The 23,597-nt window shown below is 35.7% G+C and overlaps 1 protein-coding gene and 1 long non-coding RNA gene across 7 annotated transcripts in view; one reads left to right on the forward strand and one right to left on the reverse strand.

Annotated features, from left to right (window-relative positions):
* EPHA5 (EPH receptor A5) overlaps window positions 1-1,103 on the reverse strand; it is a 348,857-nt gene extending 347,754 nt beyond the window's left edge. For 4 of the 6 annotated variants that reach the window (XM_027599105.1, XM_027599104.1, XM_027599101.1 and 1 more), the window contains exon 1: window positions 78-261. In XM_027599105.1, coding sequence (XP_027454906.1) covers window positions 78-261 — 184 coding nt within the window. Of the gene's footprint in view, window positions 1-77 lie in introns of all 6 variants that reach the window. The other 2 variants (XM_027599098.2, XM_027599100.1) reach the window with 2 other exon arrangements.
* A 33-nt stretch (window positions 1,104-1,136) lies between these two features.
* Window positions 1,137-23,597, forward strand: part of LOC113924829 — a 118,820-nt gene continuing 96,359 nt past the window's right edge. Inside the window, exon 1 of the long non-coding RNA XR_003520819.2 lies at window positions 1,137-1,217. This is a non-coding gene — a long non-coding RNA (uncharacterized LOC113924829). The remainder of the gene's footprint in view (window positions 1,218-23,597) is intronic.

Consider the following 23,597-nt stretch of genomic DNA (forward strand, 5'->3'; position numbering starts at 1 on the left):
AGCGCCCGCACCCGCACTTCCAGGCCCCGCCTCGCCCCTCCGCCCCAGGTCGCTGCGGTCCCCACCCCCAACACTACCTTCGTTGCTGGGGCTGGCCAGGAGGGTCCGAAGCGCGGCGCACAGAAGAAGGCACGTCCAGAGGGGGGCCCTGCGAGGTGCGGAATAACAGCCGGCCAGAGACGCAGGGGTGCTGGGGGTGTCGCCGTCGCCGCCGCCCGGGGGCCTCCGGCGTCCCGCACCCGGGGGCCCCGAGCCCCGCATCTTCTCCTAACTGCCTCCGCCGCTGCTGTCCCGCGCGGCTCAGTCCACCGCCCCGGCCTCGGGGAGGGGGCGAGGGAGGCTCGCGGTTCCTCCGCGTTCCCCGTGGAGTCCCTTGGCTTCTGGCACGCGGCTCTTCCAAATGCGGGAACCGCGGATCCTCTGAGACTGCCGAAGTTTGCTTCCGGCTCCTGTCTCCCTTCTCTTCAGTGGGCTTAATTTAAATACTAGTTATGGTTGATAGTGCAGTTCTGGACTGGACTCAAGGGTGTCGAGAAGGTCCCGCGTCCTGTTTCTCTGTCTCTTAAGACTTTTAAGGATTGAGGTCTTTAAAATGCCCCTGAGGGGAAAATAAAGGTTCCTTTTCAGTCTTCAGGGCTGAAATGATGAAGGTAAGGGAGACAAGTCATCTTAAGTCAAGAAAAATCCTCAATAAAAAGATGAGAAAAAGACAGGGTGGCTAAGGATAAAGGAAAGGAGTTGAGAAAATACAGGGTGGAGAAAAGACGAGAGAGGCGAGCAAAGGAAAAGATCCAGAGAGTTCAGAGGCTGGCAGAAGGAAATAAATAGCTGCGGGCTGAGTGCTGACGAGGGGAGGTACTGGCGGCTGCGAGCGGGCAGGAGCGCGGAGCCCGGCGGCGGCACCCCGGAGCTGCTGCGGTTCCCGCTGCTCTGGGAGGAGGTGGTGTGCGCGCGGCTGGAAGGACGAGGTTGAAACTGCACCGCCACGGCGCGCTCCTGCTGTGTCTGGAGCTCCGTCGTCTCCTCTGCCTCCCGGCTCTGTACCTCCCACCCTCCTCCCTCCTCCTCTTCCCAGCTCCCCCGCCCTCTTGCTGCTCGCAGCCTCGCCAGTGAGAATCTACTGTAAGTGTGAGTTGCTTAGACGAAGTCACACACTCGCGGAGGGAAGTAATCTGAAGGCTGCGGTGGTGAGTGTTGCCTAGCGGTCTCCGGGAAAGGTGCGTCTTCCTCCCCGGATAATTAGGGCGAAGAATTCTCTTGACGGTGCCTGCGAACACCGGGGCTCCCGGGAGGCGGAAGGGAAATCAGCCTTAGGCTCAGCCGGCAGCCCTTGGAGAAGCGGGTCCTTTGGTTTGGCATGTTGCCTGCTGCCCATCGCAGGCTTGTGGCATCAACAACCTTGTCGTCACATAGCCACGCATTCGCAGGCTGTGCTGGTCCGTGGCTAGTTTCTTAAACACCCATATCGCTCATTGCTGTTCACCCTTTCTATTCTTCCAATACTTTGGCAGCTGGGATGGGATAATTAGGCAACATTTCCTTCAGAAGTAAATTGTAGAATTTCTGAATATAGACACCGTGACTCTAATTGAAATTTCAGAGAGTCAAAGAATTTGACTTACTGAGATTTGCAGTGTGCCAGGTACTTTACGATGTGATAATTTAATTCATTAATGTCATTGATAGAATGTGTTAGAACTTTAGAAATTATAAGATATGTAGCTATATGCAATTAATTCCTGTGAAATTAGCATGAGTCAAATAATTTCAGGGTTTAAAAAATGTTTTAATTTCGTGTTTTCTACTGCACTGAAAGACTTACAAATTAATTACAAAAAAAACCTGTTTAAAACAATTGACTTTCTGTGCTCCACCTCTATTATGTATTCTCTTGCTTTATTATTTTTTTCTTTAATTTTCTCATTCATTCTTTCAAAGAGATGCATCTGAAGGGCAATTGTAGTAAATACTGCAAATAAAGCATGTACGAAAAGTGAGTTTAGAAGAAAGATATCTTGTTTAATTTGTTGTATAGTAACTACTGGGAAGATTGGGTTTGCATTCACACCTAATGAAGGAGAGTCTGCTCACTAGCTTTGACATCTAGAGCCCTGTTTGTCTTCACAATAAATTTCTCATCATCTTTAGCTGATGACATTTGTTTTCTGTTTAAATATTTGCAATAAAGATGAAAGAATAAAGAAGCGGTGATGCAATTTTATAAAGAGGTGGAAGCAAATCTTTGATTTTTTTTCCCAAAATGTTTTGGCACCAGAAATCTAAAAGCAGCTTCTTTCTATTATAATGTGCTCCAAATGCATGAAGCAAATTTAAAGAAATGGCAATGAATCAGCCTTTCAGTTTGGCAAAAATCCTGATGCAAAGTTGAATTTTATATTTCTATTTGAAGACCATTCAAAATGTGAACTCCTCCCTCCAAATTATAGTTGAATTACTTAAAAATATTTGAACAGAATATCAACTAAGTTATCTAAAGCCTAGGGATACGTAATAATGCTACTATGGAACATAGGCAGTTTAATGGGACTTTGAGCTTGTTATATTACTTCTATAGGTCTCAGTATCCTCATCAATAAAATGATTTGGAGAAAAAGATCTTCAAGTTCCCTTTTCTTCAATATCCTTTGTATTTCTATGTTACTACCCTGCTCACCCATCTCCAATTATTTACTATTGACTACAAAATTATTCAATTTCTTCAGCCTAACATTGAAAGTATTCTACTACAAAGATCTTAAATAAATTTTCTATTTTACTTTACCTTAAAATTTGAAATTCAGTGTTCCCTAAATTGCCTCATACCTCTTTGTTTTTATGCCTGGTACTCCATCCCACAGAAGATTCACCCCCTAAAAATATTTAACACTTTCCCTCCCACACACACTCACACATACACATCTCTCATCTAAAATCCTACCCAGTGTCCAAAGAGTATAAGCATTCAAGACTGATCTTTTCACAGAAAGAAGTGATTGATTCTCCTTCTCCAAGTATCCATAGCTTATGATTTATGTCAATCAACACAATAGCAATATTTTCTGAATGAAAAACTGGAACAAATTATCTAACAACTATAAGTTTATATATTGGTATGAAAGAAATTTAAACTGGGCATGTCAAAGAAAACTTGGGACACTATTCACTATGGTGGGTAATTATCTCCTACCCAAGATAGTTAATTCCTCCTTAAGTGATTAAGACTACAGAAAGTCAACTCCTTAATTTTCTTCATCTTAAATAGCAGTCATCTTTCTCATGGTTATTTAATAACATTTGTCATATATCCTTGAAAGAAAGAACAGCTGTAAAATGGAGCCCCAGATACAGCAATGAAAGAGTTAACCAAGTCAATGATGATGGTTTGATTTCCGCCTCACTCTCACAAGAGATCTTATATCTGGTCTTGTGTTGTTTTCTTGGAATGCAAATACTCTCTTAGCATACTGACATTGGACCACAGTATTGCATGAAAACTAGATTTGTCTTTTTCCTTCATACCTACTGCCTTACACCAGAAAAGACTAAAACATCAGTAAGGGCTTGAAAGTTCTCTGGTTTGCATTTCTCTTGCTTGGGATAACTGCTAGGGCCTCAAAAGGTGAAAGTGGCTGATGTCTCCCTAGATTTCACCTCAGATTTGGCTTTTTACTAAGCTTTCATGGAGAAAAGAAATTCAGAATCACCTTGATAAGATACCTTGAAAGGTTACTACCCTATAAAAGTTATTATAGTTAAGTTCAATGTATTAATAATCCTGAATATCTTCACTGAATTCAAAGTAGAACAACAAAAGCAATTATACTAAGCAGAATTGCTAGTAATCACTGAAAATTTGCTATGTGTGAAGCATTATATGATATTTTACATTAATTATTTTGCTTAATGCTGACATTTCAACCACATTGTTGGCATAATTATTAGCCCCATGTTAATGATGAGAAGACTGAGGAAATGAGGTTAGGCAACCTGAGTAGACCCACAGTCTCACAGCTAGTAAGACATGGCAATTTTAACACATGGCTCTCTCTGTGTGTAAGAAAATTATAATGTAACAGAAGTAAAGAAAAAATTTGATAACCACTCATTCAAAAAAAAAAGAGAGAGAGAGAGAGGACTGCCCCTAAATTCTGCATTAATGGGAACAATAAATAAAATTATTCTAATCTTTAGGTTTATTTAAATCCAAAAGCAGCTAGGCAAATAATATAATACAGGTCAGATAAATGATTAGGAGAAAATAAGAAACAATGGAGCCTATATAAGCATTATTTGGAGAAAAAGATTGTCTCATATAAACAAAACACGCATACAATTTGTGTACGATGGAGAGACAATGGACCAAATCAAGAAAATAGTGAGGTGGTTAGATAGATAATATTAGCACAAACAGATTGCTCAAAACCCATTAAACATAGAAATGGGTAGGAAAGGGTAGAAAACATAAGCAACAATCTTTACAAAAATAATCTAAATAGTGGCACCTGGGTGGCTCAGTTGGCAAAGTGTCTGCCTTTATGTCAGGTCATGATCTCTGAGTCCTGGGATTGAGCCTTGAGTTGGGCTTTCTGCTCAGCTCCCTGTTTCACCCTCTGCCTCTGCTCCTCCCCCCACTTGTGCATGCTCTCTCTCTCAAATAAATAAAATCTTTAAAAAAAATCTAAATAAAACTTCAGAAACCAAAGAGCATTTTTTCCTAAAATATTATGTAGATTGGCAATTTTTTACATAATTGTTTTAAATGTTTTTGTCACTTAACTCTATGCTCTCTTTGGGAGAATTTTGGGGGGAAAGCAAAAGCAAAGCAAAATTTTAACCCATGGTAGATTTTACATATGAAATTACAGGATAGCTAATGAAACTATAAGATACACTAATGAAGTTAATTTTTCAAGTCCATGATTTCCTGAAGAGGATACATACATGGTGATGTTAATTATTTTGCCCCCAAAGGAAAAGGCTGACTAAAATATATTTAAGCAATCAATAGCTCTTAAAGTTCACAACCAAGAAAATGCTAATGTATTCATTATTTTATGTTGCATTTTAATGTAATTAACATAAAACAGATAATATTTTAATTTTTGTTCATAGTTATCTTAAGAAGTTTTCTGAAGTCCTCGAGTCACTTCTCCCTACTAATGACCCACATTTTTACTATTGATGTTAAATTCAATTATATTTCAATTTAGTTGATTATTGAGTGATTTAAAAAATAAGGAATAAATAGTTTTTAATAAGTTAATAAGGGTTTAATTATATAAATTATTTTATTACTTAGCAATACATTAAAATATTCTAATGAAAACAAGTTTAAGAAAAAAACAGCTTGTTAAGGCAGTGAAGCCATCATGTTTGATGCTGTCATGGTGGAATATGATATTATATATTTGTCAAAATGCATAACATGTACAACACCAAGACTGAAACCTAATGTAAACTATGGACTTTAATTAATAACAATGTGTCAATACTGGCTCATCAGTTGTAATAAATGTCACCTTTACACCTTAAAAAATAAATGTTTCTCTTATAATCAGCCCGTATTTTTTGTCTTTTTTATGAATATCAAGAACATAATAAAATCCTCCACTGTCAATGAGTATTAATACAGAAATTTGTAGCAAAGAATAAGGAGGAAGATATTGAAATAAATTACCGTGAACCCAAGAGCCACAGATTTTTATTGGTGGTGGTGGTGGTTGATTTATTCTCTAGTCACTCCTAGATCACTGTGTGAGGATTGCTGACACTTCAGTGTAACAGGAAGCCAATGCTGCTGTGGTTGATGAGGAACCAAACTGAATTGCCAGGAAATTCTTTGGTTGTTGTTTGCCTTCAGTATCTTGGACAATTGGCATCAAGTGAAGATGTGGACAGCGAAATAATAAGGACTCTTGGGGCTGAAAAAGTAGGAAAAGTGTGCTGAAAAGAGTCACAAAATTGAAGTGATACACTGTGAGAGTGACTCACTTCACTTAAACTCACCTATTCTAACCATCTTCTGGATTCTGGAAGCATTTACTGTTATACAAAAAATAAGTTGTAACATTTTTCATATTCAGAGGGAAGTTTTTTTTTTTTAAACTTTTTATTTATTTATTCATGAGAGACAGAGAGAGAGAGAGAGAGAGGCAGAGGGAGAAGCAGGCTCCTAAGGAGCAGGGAGCCTGATGCGGGACTCGATCCCAGGACCCTGGGATCATGACCTGAGCCGAAGGCAGACGCTTACCCATCTGAGCCACCCAGGCGCCCAGAGGGAAGTTTTTAATAAATTCAGTGCACACACTCACTTGAAATTCATATATAATCCACTCATACAAGAACATATAATAAACTAGCTATAGTTTCCTAAGGGAAAACTGATAAATTTGCTCAACGGCATTGAGTAGATAAGGGGTGCATATGCAAGGAAGCTTTTGATACTGCTGTTGGTTGTCCATGGAACAGGCTTCTAGATAAAAGCTAGCAGTATTAATCTCATGTACTCTCATACTCTGTTGGTGGGGAGTAAATCTAGAACATCTTTTGTAGGGTGGCTTCACAATATCATCAAGTGCCTTTAAAATGTGATAGCTTTACATTTAGCAATTACAGATTTTAAAATTTAAGCAAATAAATTAATTAAAATGGGTTAAAAGATGGAACACAATGGTATTTTTAAGTTTTTATTTAAATTCCAGTTAGTTAACATACAGTGTAATATTATTTTCAGGTGTACAATATAGTGATTCAACACTTCCATACAATACCTGGTGCTCATCACAAGTGCCCTCCTTAATCCGTATCATCTGTTTCACCCATCCCCCATCTCCATTCTCGTAACCATCAGTTTGCTCTCTATAGTTGAGTCTGATTCTTTGTCTCTCTCATTTTTTCACTTTGTTTTGTTTCTTAATTTCCACATATGAATGAAATACTATGGTATTTGTCTTTTTCTGACTTATTTTACTTAGCATAATACTCTCTAACTCCATCCATGTCATTGCAAATGGCAAGATTTTATTCTTTTTGATGGCTGAATAATATTCCATTATATATATTATATATAATTTTATATATAATATATTATATATAATTGAGTTATATACTTGAATTGAATATATGTTATATTAATTATATATTATATTATATTATATTATTATATTATTATATACCACTTCTTTATCCATTCATCAGTGGATGGGCACCTAGGCTGTTTCCATAATTTGGCTATTGCAGATAATGCTGCAATAAACATTAGGGTGCATGTAACCCTTCAAATGAATATTTTTGTATTCTTTGGATAAATACCTAGTAGTGCCAATTGCTGGATCATAGGGTAATTCTATTTTTAACTTTTTGAGGAACCTCCATACTGTTTTCCAGAGTGGCTGCACCAGTTTGCATTCCCACCAACAGTGCAAGAGGATTTCTCCACATCCTTTCAACACTTGTTGTTTCTGGTGGTTTTGATTTTAGCCATTCTGACATGTATGACATGATATCTCATTGTAGTTTTGATTTGCATTACCCTGATGATCAGTGATGTTTAGCATCTTTTCATGTGTCTCTAGCCATCTGTATGTCTTTTTTGGAAAACTGTCTATTCATGTCTTCTGGCCATTTTTTAACTGGACTATTCATTTTTTGTATGTTGAGATTTATTATAAGTTCTTTATATATTTTGAATACTAACCCTTTATCAGATATGTCATTTGCAAATATCTTCTGTTCATAAGTTGCCTTTTAGTTTTGTTGATGGTTTCCTTTGCTGTGTGGAAGTTTTTGTTTGTTCATTTTTATTTTGATGTAGTCTCAATCGTTTATTTTTGCTTTTGTTTCCCTTGATTCGGGAGACATAGCTAGAAAAACGTTGCTATAGCCAATGTCAGAGAAATTACTGCCTGTGCTGTCTTCTAGGATTTTTATGGTTTCAGGTCTCACATTTAGGTCCTTAATCCATTTTGAGTTTATTTTTGTGTATGGTTTAAGAGAGTCGTCCAGTTTCATTGTTTCACATGTTGCTGCTAAGTTTTCTCAGCACCATTTGTTGAAGAGACTTATTTTTTCCCATTGGATGTTCTTGCCTCCTTTGTTGAAGACCAATTGACCATATATTTGTGGGTTCATCTCTGTTCTATTGATCTATGTGTCTATTTTTGTGCCAGTACCATTCTGTTTTGATTACCAGAACTCTCTAAGACACCTTGAAGTCCAGAACTGTGATGCCTCCAGCTTTGCTTTTTTTTTTTTTTCCCCCCAAGGAGGCTTTGGCTAATTGGGATCTTTTTTTGCTTCCATACAAATTATAGGATTGTTTGTTCTAGCTCTGTGGAAAGTACTGTTGGTATTTTGATAGGGATTTCATTAAATGTGTAGATTGCTTTGGGTAGTATAGACATTTTAACAATATTTTTTTGTCTAGTCCATGAGCATAGGATATCTTTGCATTTCTTTGGCCATCATCAATTTCTTTCATCAGTGTTTCATAGTTTTCAGAATACAGGTCTTTCACCTCTTTGGTTAGGTTTATTCCTAGGTATCTTATTGTTTTTGGTGCAGTTGTAAATGGGATTGATTCCTTAATTTCTCTTTCTGCTGCTTCATTATTGGTGTATAGAAATGCAACAGATTTGTGTACATTGTTTTTTATCCTGAGAATTTGCTAAATGTGTTTATCAGTTCTAGCAGGTTTTGGTGGAGTCTCCCAGGTTTTCTATCTGAGTATTGTCATCTGCAAATAGTGAAATTTTACTTCTTCCTTGCTGATTTGGATGGCTTTTATTTCTTTTTGTTGTCTGACTGCTGTGGTTAGGACTTCTAGTACTATGTTAAATAACAGTGGTAAGAGTGGACATCCCTGTTGTGTTCCCGACCATAAAAGAAAAGCTCTCAGTTCTTCCCCATAGAGGATTATATTAGCTGTGGGTTTTTCATATACAGCCTTTATTATGTTGAGGTATGTTTCCCCTAAACCTACTTTTTTTTCTTTAATTTTTTATTGTTATGTTAATCACCATACATTACATCATTAGTTTTTTTTTTTTTTTTAAAGATTTTATTTATTTATTTGACAGAGAGAGAGACAGCGAGAGAGGGAACACAAGCAGGGGGAGTGGGAAAGGGAGAACCAGGCTTCCCGCCAAGCAGGGAGCCCGATGCGGGGTTCGATCCCAGGACCCTGAGATCATGACCTGAGCCGAAGGCAGTTGCTTAACCAACTGAGCCACCCAGGCGCCCCACATCATTAGTTTCTGATGTAGTGTTCCATGATTCATTGTTTGTGCATAACACCCAGTGCTCCATGCAGAACGTGCCCTCTTTACTACCCATCACTAGGCTAACCCATCCCCCCAACCCCCTCCCCTCTAAACCTACTTTTTTGAAGGTTTTTGTCATGAATGAATGTTGTACTTTGTCAAATGCTTTTTCTGCATCTATTGGAATGATCATGTGATTTTTATCTTTTCTTTTATTAATGTGGTGTGTCACGTTGATTGATTTGCAAATATTGAATCACGCTTGCAACCCAGGAATAAATTCTACTTGACCATGGTTAATGATTTTTTTAATGTATTGTTAGATTCAGTTTGCTAGTATGTTACTGAGAATTTTTGCATACATGTTCATCAGAGATACTGGCTGTAGTACTCTTTTTTAGTGGAGTCTTTGTCTGGTTTTGGTTTTAGGGTAATCCTGGTCTCATTAAATGAATTTGGAAGTTTTACTCAATTTTCTATTTTTTGGAAAAGTTTGAGAAGAATAGGTATTAACTCTTCTTTAAAATTTTGATAGAATTCCCCTGTGAAGCCATCTGGTCCTGGACTTTTGTTGTTGCAAGTTTTTTTGATCACTGATTCAATTTCTTTGCTGGTTATCAGTCTGGTCAAGTTTTCAATTTTTTCCCATTTCAGTTTTGGTAGGTTATGTGTTTCTAGGAATTTATCCATTTCTTCTTGGTTGTCCAGTTTGTCAGCCTATAGTTTTTTTATAATATTCTTTTACAGTTGTTTGTATTTCTGTGGTGTTGGTCATCATTTCTCCTCTGTCATTTATGATTTTATTTATTTGGGTCTTTTTTTTTTAATAAGTCTGGCTAGAAGTTTATCAATTTTATTAATTTCTTAAAGAATCGGCTGGTTTCATTGATATGTTCCATGGCATTTTTAGTTTCTATATCATTTATTTCTGCTCTAATCTTTATTATTTCCTTCCTTCTGCTAGGGTTAAACTCATTTGTTTTTCTTTTTTGTTTGTTTGGTTTTTTTTGTTTTTGTTTTTCTTTTTCTGGCTCCTTTGGATGTTTATTTGAGATTTTTCTTGTTTCTCAAAGTAGGCCCACACTGCTATATGCTTCCCTTTAGGACCGATTTTGCTACAGCCCAAAAATTTTGGACAGTTGTATTTTCATTTTCAATTGTTTCCATGTATTTTTCTATTTCTTTTATTTCCTGGTTGACCCATTCACTGTTTAGTAGCATGTATTGGTGGTCTTTCCAGATTTTTTCTTGTAATTTATTTCTAATTTCATTGCATTCTAGTCACAAAAGGTGCATGTATGATTTCAATCTTTTTTGTAGTTCTTGAGGCCTGTTTTGTGACCAAATATGTGATCTATCCTGAAGAATGTTCCACATGCACTCAAAAAGAATGTGTATTCTGCTGCTTTAGGGTGGAATGTTTTGAATATATCTGTTAAGTCCATCTGATCCAGTGTGTCATTCAAAGCCATCGTTTCCTTGTTTTTTTGTTTTGATGATCTGTCCATTAGTTCCATGTTTGTTATTAATTGTTTTATATATTTGGGTGCTCCCATGTTGGTGTATAAATATTTATAATTGTTATATCTTTTTCTTGGATTGTCCCCTTTATGATTATATAGTGCACTTCTTTGTCTCTTGTTACAATCTTTGGTTTAAAGTCTAGTTTTCCTAATATTTAGTATTGCTACTCTGGCTTTCTTTTGACATCCATTTGCATGATAAATGTTTCTCCATCCCTTCACTTCAATCTGCATATATGTTTAGGTCTGAGTCTCTTGTAGTCCTTATATAGGTGGGTCTTGTTTTTTATCCATTCTGACACTCTATGTCTTTTAATCAGAATGTTTAGTCCATTGACATTCAAAGTACTTACTGATAGAAAATTTATTATAATTATAATTTACTGAATTGTCTATTTATTATGCATTTATTTCCATTCTATTACTTGTTTTGTCATTGTTTCTGGAGATCTTCTCCAATCCTTTCTTGTCTTTATCACTTTTGGTCTCTCAAGGAGTCCCCTTTAATATTTCTTGCAGGCCCGGTTTAGTGATCATGAACTCATTTAGTTTTTGTTTGTTTGAGAAATTCTTTATCTCTTCTTCTATTCTCAATTATAGCCTTGCTTGATAGAGTATTCTTGGCTGCAGATTTTTCCCATTTAGCACATTGAATATATCATGCCACTCTCTTCTCGCTTGCCAAGTTTCTGTTGAGAAATCTCCAGCTAGACTTATGGGTTTTTCCTTCTAAGTTAAGTACTTCTGTTGTCTTGCTGCTTTTAAGAGTTTTTTCTTTATCACTATATTTTGTAAAGTTAATTACAATATGTCTTGGTGTTGGCCTGCTTTTGTTGATTTTGATGGCAGTTCTCTGTGCCTCCTGGATCTGGATGTTTGTTTCCTTTCCTAGATTAAGGAAGTTTTCTGTTATTATTTCTTGAAATAAATTTTCTACCCCTTTTCTCTTCTTCTTCTGGGACTCCTAAAAGACAGATGTTATTACATTTGATGGAGTGACTGAGTTCCCTAAGCCTAACCTCATTTTGTATAATTCTTTTTTCTCTCTTTTGTTCATATTGATTACTTTCCATTACTTTGTCTTTCGGGCTACTAATTCATTCCTCTGCTTCTTCCAGCTTGCTGTTCATTGCATCAAGCCTGTTTCTAATCTTGTTTATTGCACTCTTCATTTTTAATTCTCTTTTAACTCTTTTATCTCTATGGTAAGGGTTTCACTTAGTCTTCCATTCTTTTCTCAAGCCCGGTGAGTATCCTTATGATTGTTGCTTTAAATTCCCCATCAGGCATGTTACTTATATCTGTTTCACTTAGATCTCTTCCACAGCCTTATCTTGTTCTTTCATTTGAGATATATTCTTCCATCTTGGCATTTTGTCTAAGTCTCTGCCTTCTTCTGTGTATTAGAAAAGCCAGTTATATCTCCTGCTCCTGAAAGTAATGGCCTTATGAAGAAGGGTCATATAGTGCCCAGGGCTGGTGCTTCACAGAGTGTCTCTGGTGTGTACTATGTGCACCCTGCTGTTGTGTTTGGCTGCTCTAGCCTTCAGGCCAGTCATCTGCAGAGGCTCTCTTTGCCTGCTGTAGACAATGTTTGGTCTCTGGCTTGAATGTGATGAGCTTGAACTAGGTGTGCACTGGTCTGCTTGTGAAATGAGATTTGACATCAACTCCACCAAAACTGAGACCCTGCAAAACTCTCTGGTTGGGAAATGTGGTGTGGGCAGGGATTTGTGTTGGTCTTTTGTGGGAAGGGCCCACTGCACTGGGATTGAGGCAAGTGTGACTGAGAAGGGCAGTCCCCTCAGAGTTCAGGGGTGCGGGACTTGATGTAAGCAAGTTAAGAAACCAGCATGAGTGTTGTGCTGTTTCCCCACAGGTTGCTCTGTGTTTATGTTGAGGGGTGGGGGAGGAAAATGTCCCCAGCCAGCTCCTTTGTTCCTGAATGCTGCCTGTCAAGGAAGCCCTCCTGGAATAGCAAATAATCTCCCTTCTTTGGCCCCAGGCATTTTTCAGATCACTATTACCATGCTATCTGCCCCCAGGTTGTTTGCCTGCCTTCTCTCAAGGAGCAAGTAGTGCCCTCCTGGCTCTATCCCAGCCAAGTCTGTTGACCTTTAAAATGCCATTGGTTGCAAGAACTCACAAAATCCAACCCCTCTTGTTTTCCAAGCCAATGGTTTTGGGGAAACTTGTGCATTCTCCTGTGTGCTCCTCTTTCTTGCCCATTTCTGAGACCACATCTCCCTTGCCTCCACAGCACCCATGATCCATTTCTCCACTAAACCACACCTCTGCACTTCCTACCTTCTTCCATGTGGCCTCTTCTCTCCCTTTAGTAATAGAGTTTGTTCTGTCAGTCTTCACGTCCATTTCTGGCTTATTTAGGATGGTTTGATAGTTATCAAATTGTATTCATGGGAGGAGGAGAGCCCAGGGTCCTTCTACTCCACTGCCATCTTCTTTTTTTCCCATAATTAATGGGTAAAAATCAGAAATTAATGTTCAATAAGAAGTGTTAAATACATCAGTATAATAATGAAACACCATGGAACCATTTAAATGTTTGGAAGAATATATGCATACTTAAAAAGAGAGCTCTAAAATATCATATTAAAGGCACAATATAAAGTCTTTTTTTTAATTTGGAATGTTATGGGTCATTAGTCTCATCTGTATATGACTGGTATGATAATATGGGTTCATTTTTCTACTCTTTATTTTTCTATTTTCTAAAATTAGCATTTATTACTTGTAGAACAATGGAAACATAGAAGTAAAAAATATCCCAGAAGAAAATGTGTATGCACTCATACACATACACATAACACACAGATGCACAATAGGGAAAGAAAATAAGAGAAAGAGAAAAGGACAGAAGAGAGTTGAGATACAGTGATAATGAAGAACCTTATATTACCACAAATTAGTAAGTAAAGTTCTTTCAGTTAGTTCCTGCCCCTATTCTGGAAACAGTTGGGAGGATGTAATAATTTCTGTGGTATGTCCATGACATTTCCAAGTATTCTGACAATGTTGAAAGGCACAATTTCTGTTGTGTACCTCATGTTCCAATGCATTTCCCGCTGGAATCTCCAACACCCCTACTTGGTTGATAGCAGTTCTATTCCTGTTTTCTTTCCAGACTGGTTTACCTCATAATTGGTAATGCCCCTCTACCTTTGCTATAATAAGCTTAGGCTTTGAAAAGCTAATTTTCTTAATCTTTATGAAAAGAGAGGAAGATTGTAACACAGAATCACTAAATATTGATATTTGACTTCAGGGGTTCTAAAATTTGATAGCCTGAAGTATCACTGAACATTTCTCTGAAGCAAAACTTTTCATCAAATTCTTTCCTGGTATCCATTTTCCTGGCTTTCTCCTTTACACTCTTCATCTTTCCCTTCTTCAAGTACCTAAATTCCCATCTTTTCAATTAAACAGAAGATTTGCAAGTTCATTTTCTGCAAATTTTCAACAAATAAAACTGAAAAAAAAATCATAGAGAGCTTTCCCTAGTCCTACTAGCTCAAAATAGAGCCAGCTTCTGAAATAACACTTTTTCCTTCATGTTTCCTCCTTGTTTTTATAAACTTTATAAAAACATGAAAGCTAGGTAGAAACAACAAATACATATCATTAACTACTTTTAAGTGATTAAAAGACATAAGGTAAATATGAAAATGTTAGTAAAGATTTGTAGTAAAACTAATTGATTTCATTAAAGATATTATGAGCAATTTTTTCCTTATAAATGAAAATGGATTTACCTGTCAGTACTGATGGCCTCTGAGGAAGAACATGACACAACAAAGGGCATAAGAATGAGCATAAATCACCAATTGAAATAATTTTTAGAACCTACCAATAATTTTTACTGTTAAACCTGAAATTTTTAGTAAATGGAAGTTAATAAAATATGAAAATGGGTGATCATTTTATAAATATCTATTTAAAATATTAATTAAACAAATGATTTTAATTTTTTCCAGAGAACAAAAGTCTACATAAATATATGTAAATTTTCCTTTTCTTTACTTATACAAAATATATTCCCAGTATTATTATATCCTAGAATCAAATTCTATTCCATGCTTACAAACAATAATAAAAAATAACCCAAAGGCAAAATGGAAATGCACATTCAATACCTTAAAAAACACCTCCAAGCTCTTGTTCATGGGCATGTGTATGAAGCCTTCCTGCAGACTTATACAGTGGACTAGTCTGAGCACAACAGCTTTTGAAGGCCTCCCATTGGGAGGTGAATAGAAGTGAATATTAGTACCCTTAAAAGGTGACAGTGTCCCAAAGTGCAAACTTTTAAGCAATGTATTGTCTTTTAAGATTGTGCTTATCAAAATTATTTTACTATAAGCGAATTTTTGTAGAAAGTTCATTTTGAAATAATTATAGATTCATAAGACATTGCAAAGAAATGTACAAAGAAGTTCCATGGACCCTTCCTTATAGTCCTTAATCTCCCCAATATTAACATAATAACACATTTGTAATATTAAAATGAAGAAATTGACATTGATACAATTTATAGAACTTATTCACATTTCAACAGGTATAGATGCACTCGTGTGTGTGTATGTGTGTGTGTGTGTGTGTGCAGTTTACACTTGTACCAGCACCAAAATATCCTCTCATGTTACCTCTTTATAACTACATATATCCCTCCACTTCTAGCTCTTGGAAACCACTAATAAATTATTTTCCATTTATATTTTTATGCTATTTCACAATGTTACAGAAGAGGAATGATACAGTATGTACCCTTTTGAGATTGGCTTTTTTTTATTCAGCATAATTTCCTTGAGGTTCATCCAATATATATATGATTCCTTTTTATTGCTGAGTAGTATTCTATAGCATGGATGTACCACAATTTGTTTAACCATTCACTCACTGATGGACATTTGGGTAGTTTCCAGCTTTGGCCTATTACAAATAAAGCTGCTAGGAACATTTGTGTGTACAAATTCCTGTGTGAAAATAAGTGCCATATCTTTGGAGTAAATGCTCAAGAGTGCAGTTTTTGGGCCATATGGCAAGTGAATTTTCACCATTAATTTTTAAATATACGTGATTTATTACCTCTCCAATTACACCTTCAAGTTATCAACAGTAACAACAACAACAAAAAACAGGATGAATCAGATATAATTGTACAATCTCTTTAAAAAGAAAATATTAGGACACACAAGAATGTTCCACATAAATACAAAACAGCAAGTAAAATAGTCAGTGGAATGTTGAATAAATAAAAAAGAATACCTGAAGGAGAAAATTTTTAAAATCAAATTAATATCTTGATATATAAAACTATATTTCTATATTTAAACTTAAAGTATCTTAGTAGGTAACTAATTTTCTTAATGAAATAATAGCCACAAACTTTTAATTCCTTGATTTACTGAAAAATATATTCTTCAACATCATTCTCTCTTCTTAGAAAAATTGTTTCAGACTCTTAACGCTTATACCCGAATGAGTAACTCATATCACTTCGTCCCAAACTGACATTTCAAAAGATGAGTTCAAATACATTTGCAGAGATATTTTTGAGTTCATTCAAGCTGAGCAGTGCTTCTTATCTTTTGAAATGTCAGGCGGCTGGTCTGAAGAAAATGGAAACAGATCTCTTTTTTAACATCATCACACTTGTGGGCATAGGATTATGACTTGGTTTCTCTAACCACACTGTTGGAAAAATATCATATTTGTTTGTATACAAAGGTTTTTCTTTTCCAGAAGAAAGAAAGAAAAAAGAAAGACAGAAACAAAAAGAAGAAGAAAGAAAAGAAAAAGAAAGCACGTGAAAAGCAAAAATCAGTCATCTTAATTAATTTGCATTGGGAGTTTTACCTCAAGTCCCTTTTTTTATAACTTTCCATTTTGGATTTTCTAATCACTTTAAGTGGGTTAAAACTTTTATTATCATGCAGTAATAAATAAATAAATAAATAAATAATAAAATAAAATAAAAATCCAAGAACTCTGCAATGTACACCAAATATAGGATTTTTTTTAAAGATTTTATTTATTTATTTGACAGAGAGGGAGACAGCGAGAGAGGGAACACAAGCAGAGGGACTGGGAGAGGGTGAAGCAGGCTTCCTGCAGAGCAAGGAGCCTGATGTGGGGCTCAATCCCAGGACCCTGGGATCATGACCTGAGCTGAAGACAGATGCTTAACGACTGAGCCACCCAGGTGCCCCCAAATATAGGATTTTTTGAAACTTAAATTTGACATTAAAAATATTTTTAAATTGCAAAAAGCCACATATAATATTCATGTACCCTTAACCCTACCTGAATATTTACAATATTCTTATTTTCTTAAAAATCATTAAAAATACTGATTAACTTGTGCATTGTTTAAACATAGTAGATTGAGGAGTGCCTGAGTCGCTCAGTTGGTTAAGTGTATGACTCTTGATCTTGGCTCAGGTCTTGATTTCAGGGTCATGAGTTCAAGCCCCACATTGGGTTCCACACTGGGTGTGGAGCCTACTTAAAAAAAAAAAAAGATCACAGTTGAACACATGCATCCACTGTAGATTGCCTCTGAAACTCTACTAAAATTATTAATAAAGGGATTTTTAAAATGACTAATAAAGAGACTTAAAAACACAACACAAAGTCATAAGGAGCAAGCAAACGGAAAAGGAGACAACAGAAAAATATTTTGGAAGATGGACTATAATTGGATGAGTGATAAATAATCTGAGTCCCAAGAAAATTGAAGCCTAATCAACAGTGGGGAAAAACTAATAAGCATCCTGATTTTTCCTTTCAATATTTTATTTTATTTTAGTTAACATACAATGTTATATTAGTTTCAGGTGTATAATATTGTGATTCAACAACTCCATGCATCACCTAGTGCTTATCAGGACAAGTGCACTCTTTAATCACCATTACCTGTTTAACCCATCCTCCACCCACCTCTCCTCTGGTAATCATCAATGTGTTCTCAGCAGTTAAGGGTCTGTTTCTTGGCTTCTAATTCTCTCTTTTTTATTCCCTTGATCATTTGTTTTGTTTCTTAAATTCCACATACGAGTGAGATCATATGGTATCTGTCTTATTTCTTTTAGCATTATACGCTCTAGTTCAATCCATGTGATTGCAAATGGCAAGATTTCACTCTTTTTATTTAAGCAGACTGATTTTTGCTATGAGTCTGAAGAAGGCTCTGAAATTTATGGCATTAGGTAATTCAGATAGTGGAACAATGGAATAAAAACATAAGTTTGAGTTGAAAGTGTGTTTTAAAAAGAATCAGATTCCCAGATCCTGTTCCCCAATCTGTGCAATTAGGTTAATTGCCCTCTTCCTTACTCCACTCAAACCTTGAGTTTAATTCTCTGAAAAAAGTTAAACAGAAGCTCCTATTCTAGTTTATATCAGGCCAAATGAAGATAAGAATACTATCCTGCATATTATGTGTTTTATTATTTGTCTAATATGAGGCAACAAATTTCCTCAATGCTCAGTTGCTTGAAACCACACTGATCACTTCAAAGTTTCTGTAGATCTGGAAACTGGGCACAGCTTAGCTGTAATGTGTGGGTAATGTCCCTCAGAGGCTGAAATCAAGGTATCAGATGGAGCTGTAGTTACTTCAATGCTCAACTGGTGAAGGACCTACTTCTGAGCTCACTTACTTTGTTGTTGGCAGGATTTGCTTCCTTGTAGGCCCTTTGTCAGAGGCTAACTTTAGTTCCTTACCATGTGAGTCTTTTCAAAATTACATCTTGCCTCATCCATGAGTAAGTTGAGCAGGTGAAATAGTGTGTAAGACAAGAGTTGTAATTTTTTACAACCTAATCTCTGAAATTATATTCTATCACTTTTGCCTATTCAATACAGTAGAAGCAAGTCACTAAGTGAGCCCACACTCAAGAGGGGGGCTTATACAAGGATGTGAATATTAAGTGAGATAAGGGGGACATCTTGGGAAGTATGGCCACCACACATGACTTTGTCCAGAACTGCCAGCCTTCCTTGCCCACTCCTCATTGAACACATGAAACAGGAATAAGACAAAAAAATGGAGGGGTGCCTGGGTGGCTCAGTTGGTTAAGCGACTGCCTTCAGCTCAGGTCATGATCCTGGAGTCCCAGGATCGAGTCCCACATCTGGCTCCTTGCTCAGTGGGGAGTCTGCTTCTCCCTTTGACCCTCTTCCCTCCCGTGCTCTCTCTCTCTCTCATTCTCTCAAATAAATAAATAAAATCTTTTTAAAAAGACCAAAAAATGGAAAAAAATACAAAAAAAGAGCTTTTAAAAAGAGCTTTTAGAAGCAAGGAAAAATGTGGGGTAGCAGAGTGAATATAAGAAATCCAGAGGACTTGCTGGAAAGTCAAACATTCCAAAATAATAATTCCAGAAGGAGAGAAAAGAGAACGGAAGGAAATCACCCAAAAAATAATTAAAGTAAAACATATAAAAATGAAGGACACAAGTCTGGATACTGAAAGCCCATAACCCATACCAAGTGATCAGTAAAATGGATAAAAATAGATTTAACAAAGACACAACGTTATGACATTTCAGGACAATGATGAAAAAGAGAGGGGTCGGGTGCCTGGGTGGCTCAGATGGTTAAGTGTCTGCCTTCGGCTCAGGTCATGATCCCAGGGTCCTGGGATCGAGTCCCGCATCGGGCTCCCTGCTCAGCGGGGAGCCTGCTTCTCCCTCTGCCTCTCTCTCTGTGTCTCTTATGAATAAATAAATAAAATCTTAAAAAAAAGAAAAAGAGAGGGGTCTATTAGCTTCTAGAAGGAGAGAAAAAACCTTTACAAAAGATACACACAAAATGTCAGGAATCAGAATTACTTTAGTTGTTTATTATTCATTATTTTTATTTATTTTTTATAGAAGTATAATTAACATACAATGTTATATTAGTTTCAGGTATACAACATAGTGATTCAACAATTCTACACATTACTCACTGCTCACCACAATAAGTATAGTCACCATCTCACTGTACGATGTTGTTGCAATATTACTGACTATATTCCCTATACTGTGGTTTCATCTCTGTGACTTATTTATTTTATAACTGGAAGTTTGTACTTCTTAATTCCCTTTAACTATTTCACCCAAAAACCCACCTACCTCCCCTCTGACAACCACCAGTTCGTTCTCTGTATTTAAGAGTCTGTTTGTTTTGGTTTTTAGATTCCACATAAGCTGAAATCATATGGTATTTGTTTTTCTCTGACTGACTTGTCTCACTTAGCTTAATATCCTTAAATATGTGGATAGCAACACTGGTAAATAGAACACAATGGAGCAATGTCTTCAAAACTCCTAAGAAAAAGATAGTTCCAACATTAAATTTTACATCCAGCTGAACTATCAGTGTGTGAGGACCAAATAAATTTATGCTATTTAGTACTTCCCATTCAATTTTTCTTAGGAAGGTACTGGATGATGTGCTCAACTGAAATAAGAGTGGAAACCAAGAAATAATTGCATGTGTATTCAGAAAATATGTCTCCAGCACAGAATAAAGGAGAATAGAATTCTCAGAACATGGTCAAGGATGATCCCAAGATGAGATCTGTTTTCCAGGTATGGAGGCCAAACAGTCCTGATTAGAGAGATCAAAATGTTGTTGGGAAGATTTCTTTCAGAAGATAAAATTGAAAAAATGCCTGATGCATAATAATTCAAGGAAAAGAGTGACATAATTAACAACTTAGGGTTATTTTAGTGATAGGTAGAAAGAATAAGACAGTTATTCAGGGAAGACAAAATTTTAAGGAAAAGACAACTAAGGAAAAGACCTTTTGAATGACCTGCTAATAGTATTCACATAGTAATAACAATACAAATGTTGAATGTAGGTCTAACAAAAATTTTGATAGGCGTGACTGAAAGATGTGATGAAATGCGATAGAGGGGAATGGTGAAAGAAACCAAATCCTTATCTTTACTATTGCAAAATCAATAGAGAATGTATAACCTTAAAAATTGATATGCTGACGCATGTGTATATTATTTAGAGATACAGAGATATATACAAAAAAATCAGCTAAAAGTGTCAAAATGGTTGATTTTGGAAAGAGAGAAGTCTGGGGCAGACACTGAACCACTCTTTTATTAATAAACTTTATAGAACTTGGTGAGTCTTTAAATTATATGCATTTATAACTGATTAAAGTAAAACTAAAACAAAGGTAATATAGCTTGTGTGGTTTTAAATATTTCACAAACATTTACCATGTTGTATATATCACTTTAATTTGTATTCTTACTGTTAGCACTATATTTTCAACTTCTATACATGTAAATAAATATGTATCTCTTTCAATTAGTTATGTAGTTTTACAGAATTCTGATACATGGGTTAATGCACATTTTAATTATCCATTTTTTCCACTGTTGGCAATGTAATGAAGACTCTTGCACATGTTTTGTTAAAATTCATCTAAACTTATATATTTATAAATGGAATCAAAGGGCTATAAGAGTAACATTAAGATTAAAATCTTAATCTTAACTAGATATTGTCAACATGTTCTCCATAATGTATGTAAAGTTTTTCAATTGCGAAATACTTCATATTTGGCAAGGGATAAAATATTGTTGTGTCTCCCATCTCCAAAGTGAAGTCGTTCTCTTTCGACAACTGATTTTTCAGTAAACTGTTCATTTACTTTATTGTTAAATTCTGTAGTGATTTTTCTCTAAAGACTTCATGGAGTTCCTTTCTTTTTTTTTCTTTTCCTATGCAACAATAAATGCAGGAGGACAGTGCAGCAAAGTCAATAGAGGTTTAATAAGAAAATGATTATGATTGAAAACTGTGAATCCCCTGCAAAGATACTGTTTGTGTGTGAAGGAAACATTGAGTCCTATATTGCTTCAAAACAGTAATTCTCAAATACATTTTCATCAAAAACTTTTGGAAGAATTTTTCCATATCATCAAGAGCTAAGAAATGACCACGAATATACAACAACTAAAAATCAAAATAAATGTATAAAAATCCTAAAGTCTATGGTAAAGAATAGGTTTTTAATGGATGTAAATAACTATTATAACTCCAAAATAGAATGTTTAAGTCCAAAAAACAATTTATATTGAAAGATAAATTTTGTCTTTTTCTTGAAATGTAAATTTATTGTTTTAAATATGGAGCATGTGACCTCAAGATAAATTAAATGTGAACTGGGAAAAATGTTAGGGAAATAATGTAGGAAAATGAGTAAAAGAGTCTAAAAATAAACTTTTATTTAATATAAATAAAACTTATTTTTTAAAAATAAATGTCAAAATCTTTAAGTAGGTGAATTGAAATTAGCATCTTAATTTTTAAACCTGAAGAAAGAAGTCAGTAAAACAAAAAATGGAACAAAAAGTAACTCCCAAAATGCATAAAATAAAAAGCATAAAATAAAACTATGGGCCAAATATAATGTTATGAAAGTAACTATGAGCAGTTTAAATTTCTTGATTAAAAGTTAAGATACTCAAACTGAGTAACAGGGGAAGCTGTTTAGTATTGTTAATTCATGGATGATTTCTCATAGAAAATGTCCTTTCAAACAAAACCTGAGGGATAAGAAAGTTTTAAAATGATTTAGATAATTTTGAAATGTGGAAATACAAGAGGAAATGGGAAAATATGAGAAGATGTTTGCAATGGGATGGAATCCAATATCTTTTTGACTTCTCTGCCTGCGGAATTCCTTCTCATTCTATAATGATCTTCTCTTTTTTTTTATCTTTTAATTTTTTTTATTGTTATGTTAATTACCATATATTACATAATTTGTTTTGGTGTAGTGTTCCATGATTCATTGTTTGTTCATAACACCCAGTGCTCCATGCAGAATGTGCCCTCTTTAATACCCATCACCAGGCTAACCCATCCCCCTACCCTCCTCCCCTCTAGAAACCTCAGTTTGTTTTTCAGAGTCCATCATCTCTCCTGGTTCGTCTCCCCCTCTGACTTACTCCCCTTCATTCTTCCTCTCCTGCTATCTTCTTCTTTTCCTTTTTTCTTAAAATATGTTGCGTTATTTGTTTCAGAAGTACAGATCTGTGATTCAACAGTCTTACACAATTCACAGTGCTCACTGTAGCACATATCTTCCCCAATGTCTATCAACCAGCCACCCCATCCCTCCCACCCGCGACCATTCCAGCAACCCTTAGTTTGTTCCTGAGAACAACTTTAAGAATTCTTCATATCAGTGAGGTCATATGATACATGTCTTTCTCTGATTGACTTATTTCACTCAGCATAACACCCTCCAGTTCCATCCACGTCATTGTAATGATCTTCTCAAATACCACTTCTTTTTCAAGTATTTGCCAATAGGCCAAAATCTTAAAGAATAAATGATTCTCTCCCCTGACATTTTGGTATTATTATTGCTGGTGAATACTAATGACTCTTTTCTGTATTACTTAAGGTCTTTAGTAGCAGAAAACATGTACTAATAATTTTTGCTGCCAATGTGTAGAATAATATGAGATATAATAATGTGTGTATAATCAAGCCATGTTTATGAGATGAGTTAAATTGATTTTTTTAAATGTTCCAAGCCTCCTTTTTCATAGGTAAGAACTTTACACAAATTATCATACTTTGAAATTTTGTGAAAACTACTCTATATTAAAATTATGTCTAATCCATACATCCTTAAATATGTTAAAGAATTTTTTCTAATTCCAAATTCATGGTATATTTACTTGCAAAATGTTCAAAATAAAATGCTGATTTTTTTAAAAGATTTATCTATTTATTTGAGAGAGAGAGAAAAAAAGAGAGAACG

This window comes from Zalophus californianus, chromosome 2, assembly GCF_009762305.2.
Source record: "Zalophus californianus isolate mZalCal1 chromosome 2, mZalCal1.pri.v2, whole genome shotgun sequence".
NCBI classification, from domain to species: Eukaryota; Metazoa; Chordata; class Mammalia; order Carnivora; family Otariidae; genus Zalophus; species Zalophus californianus.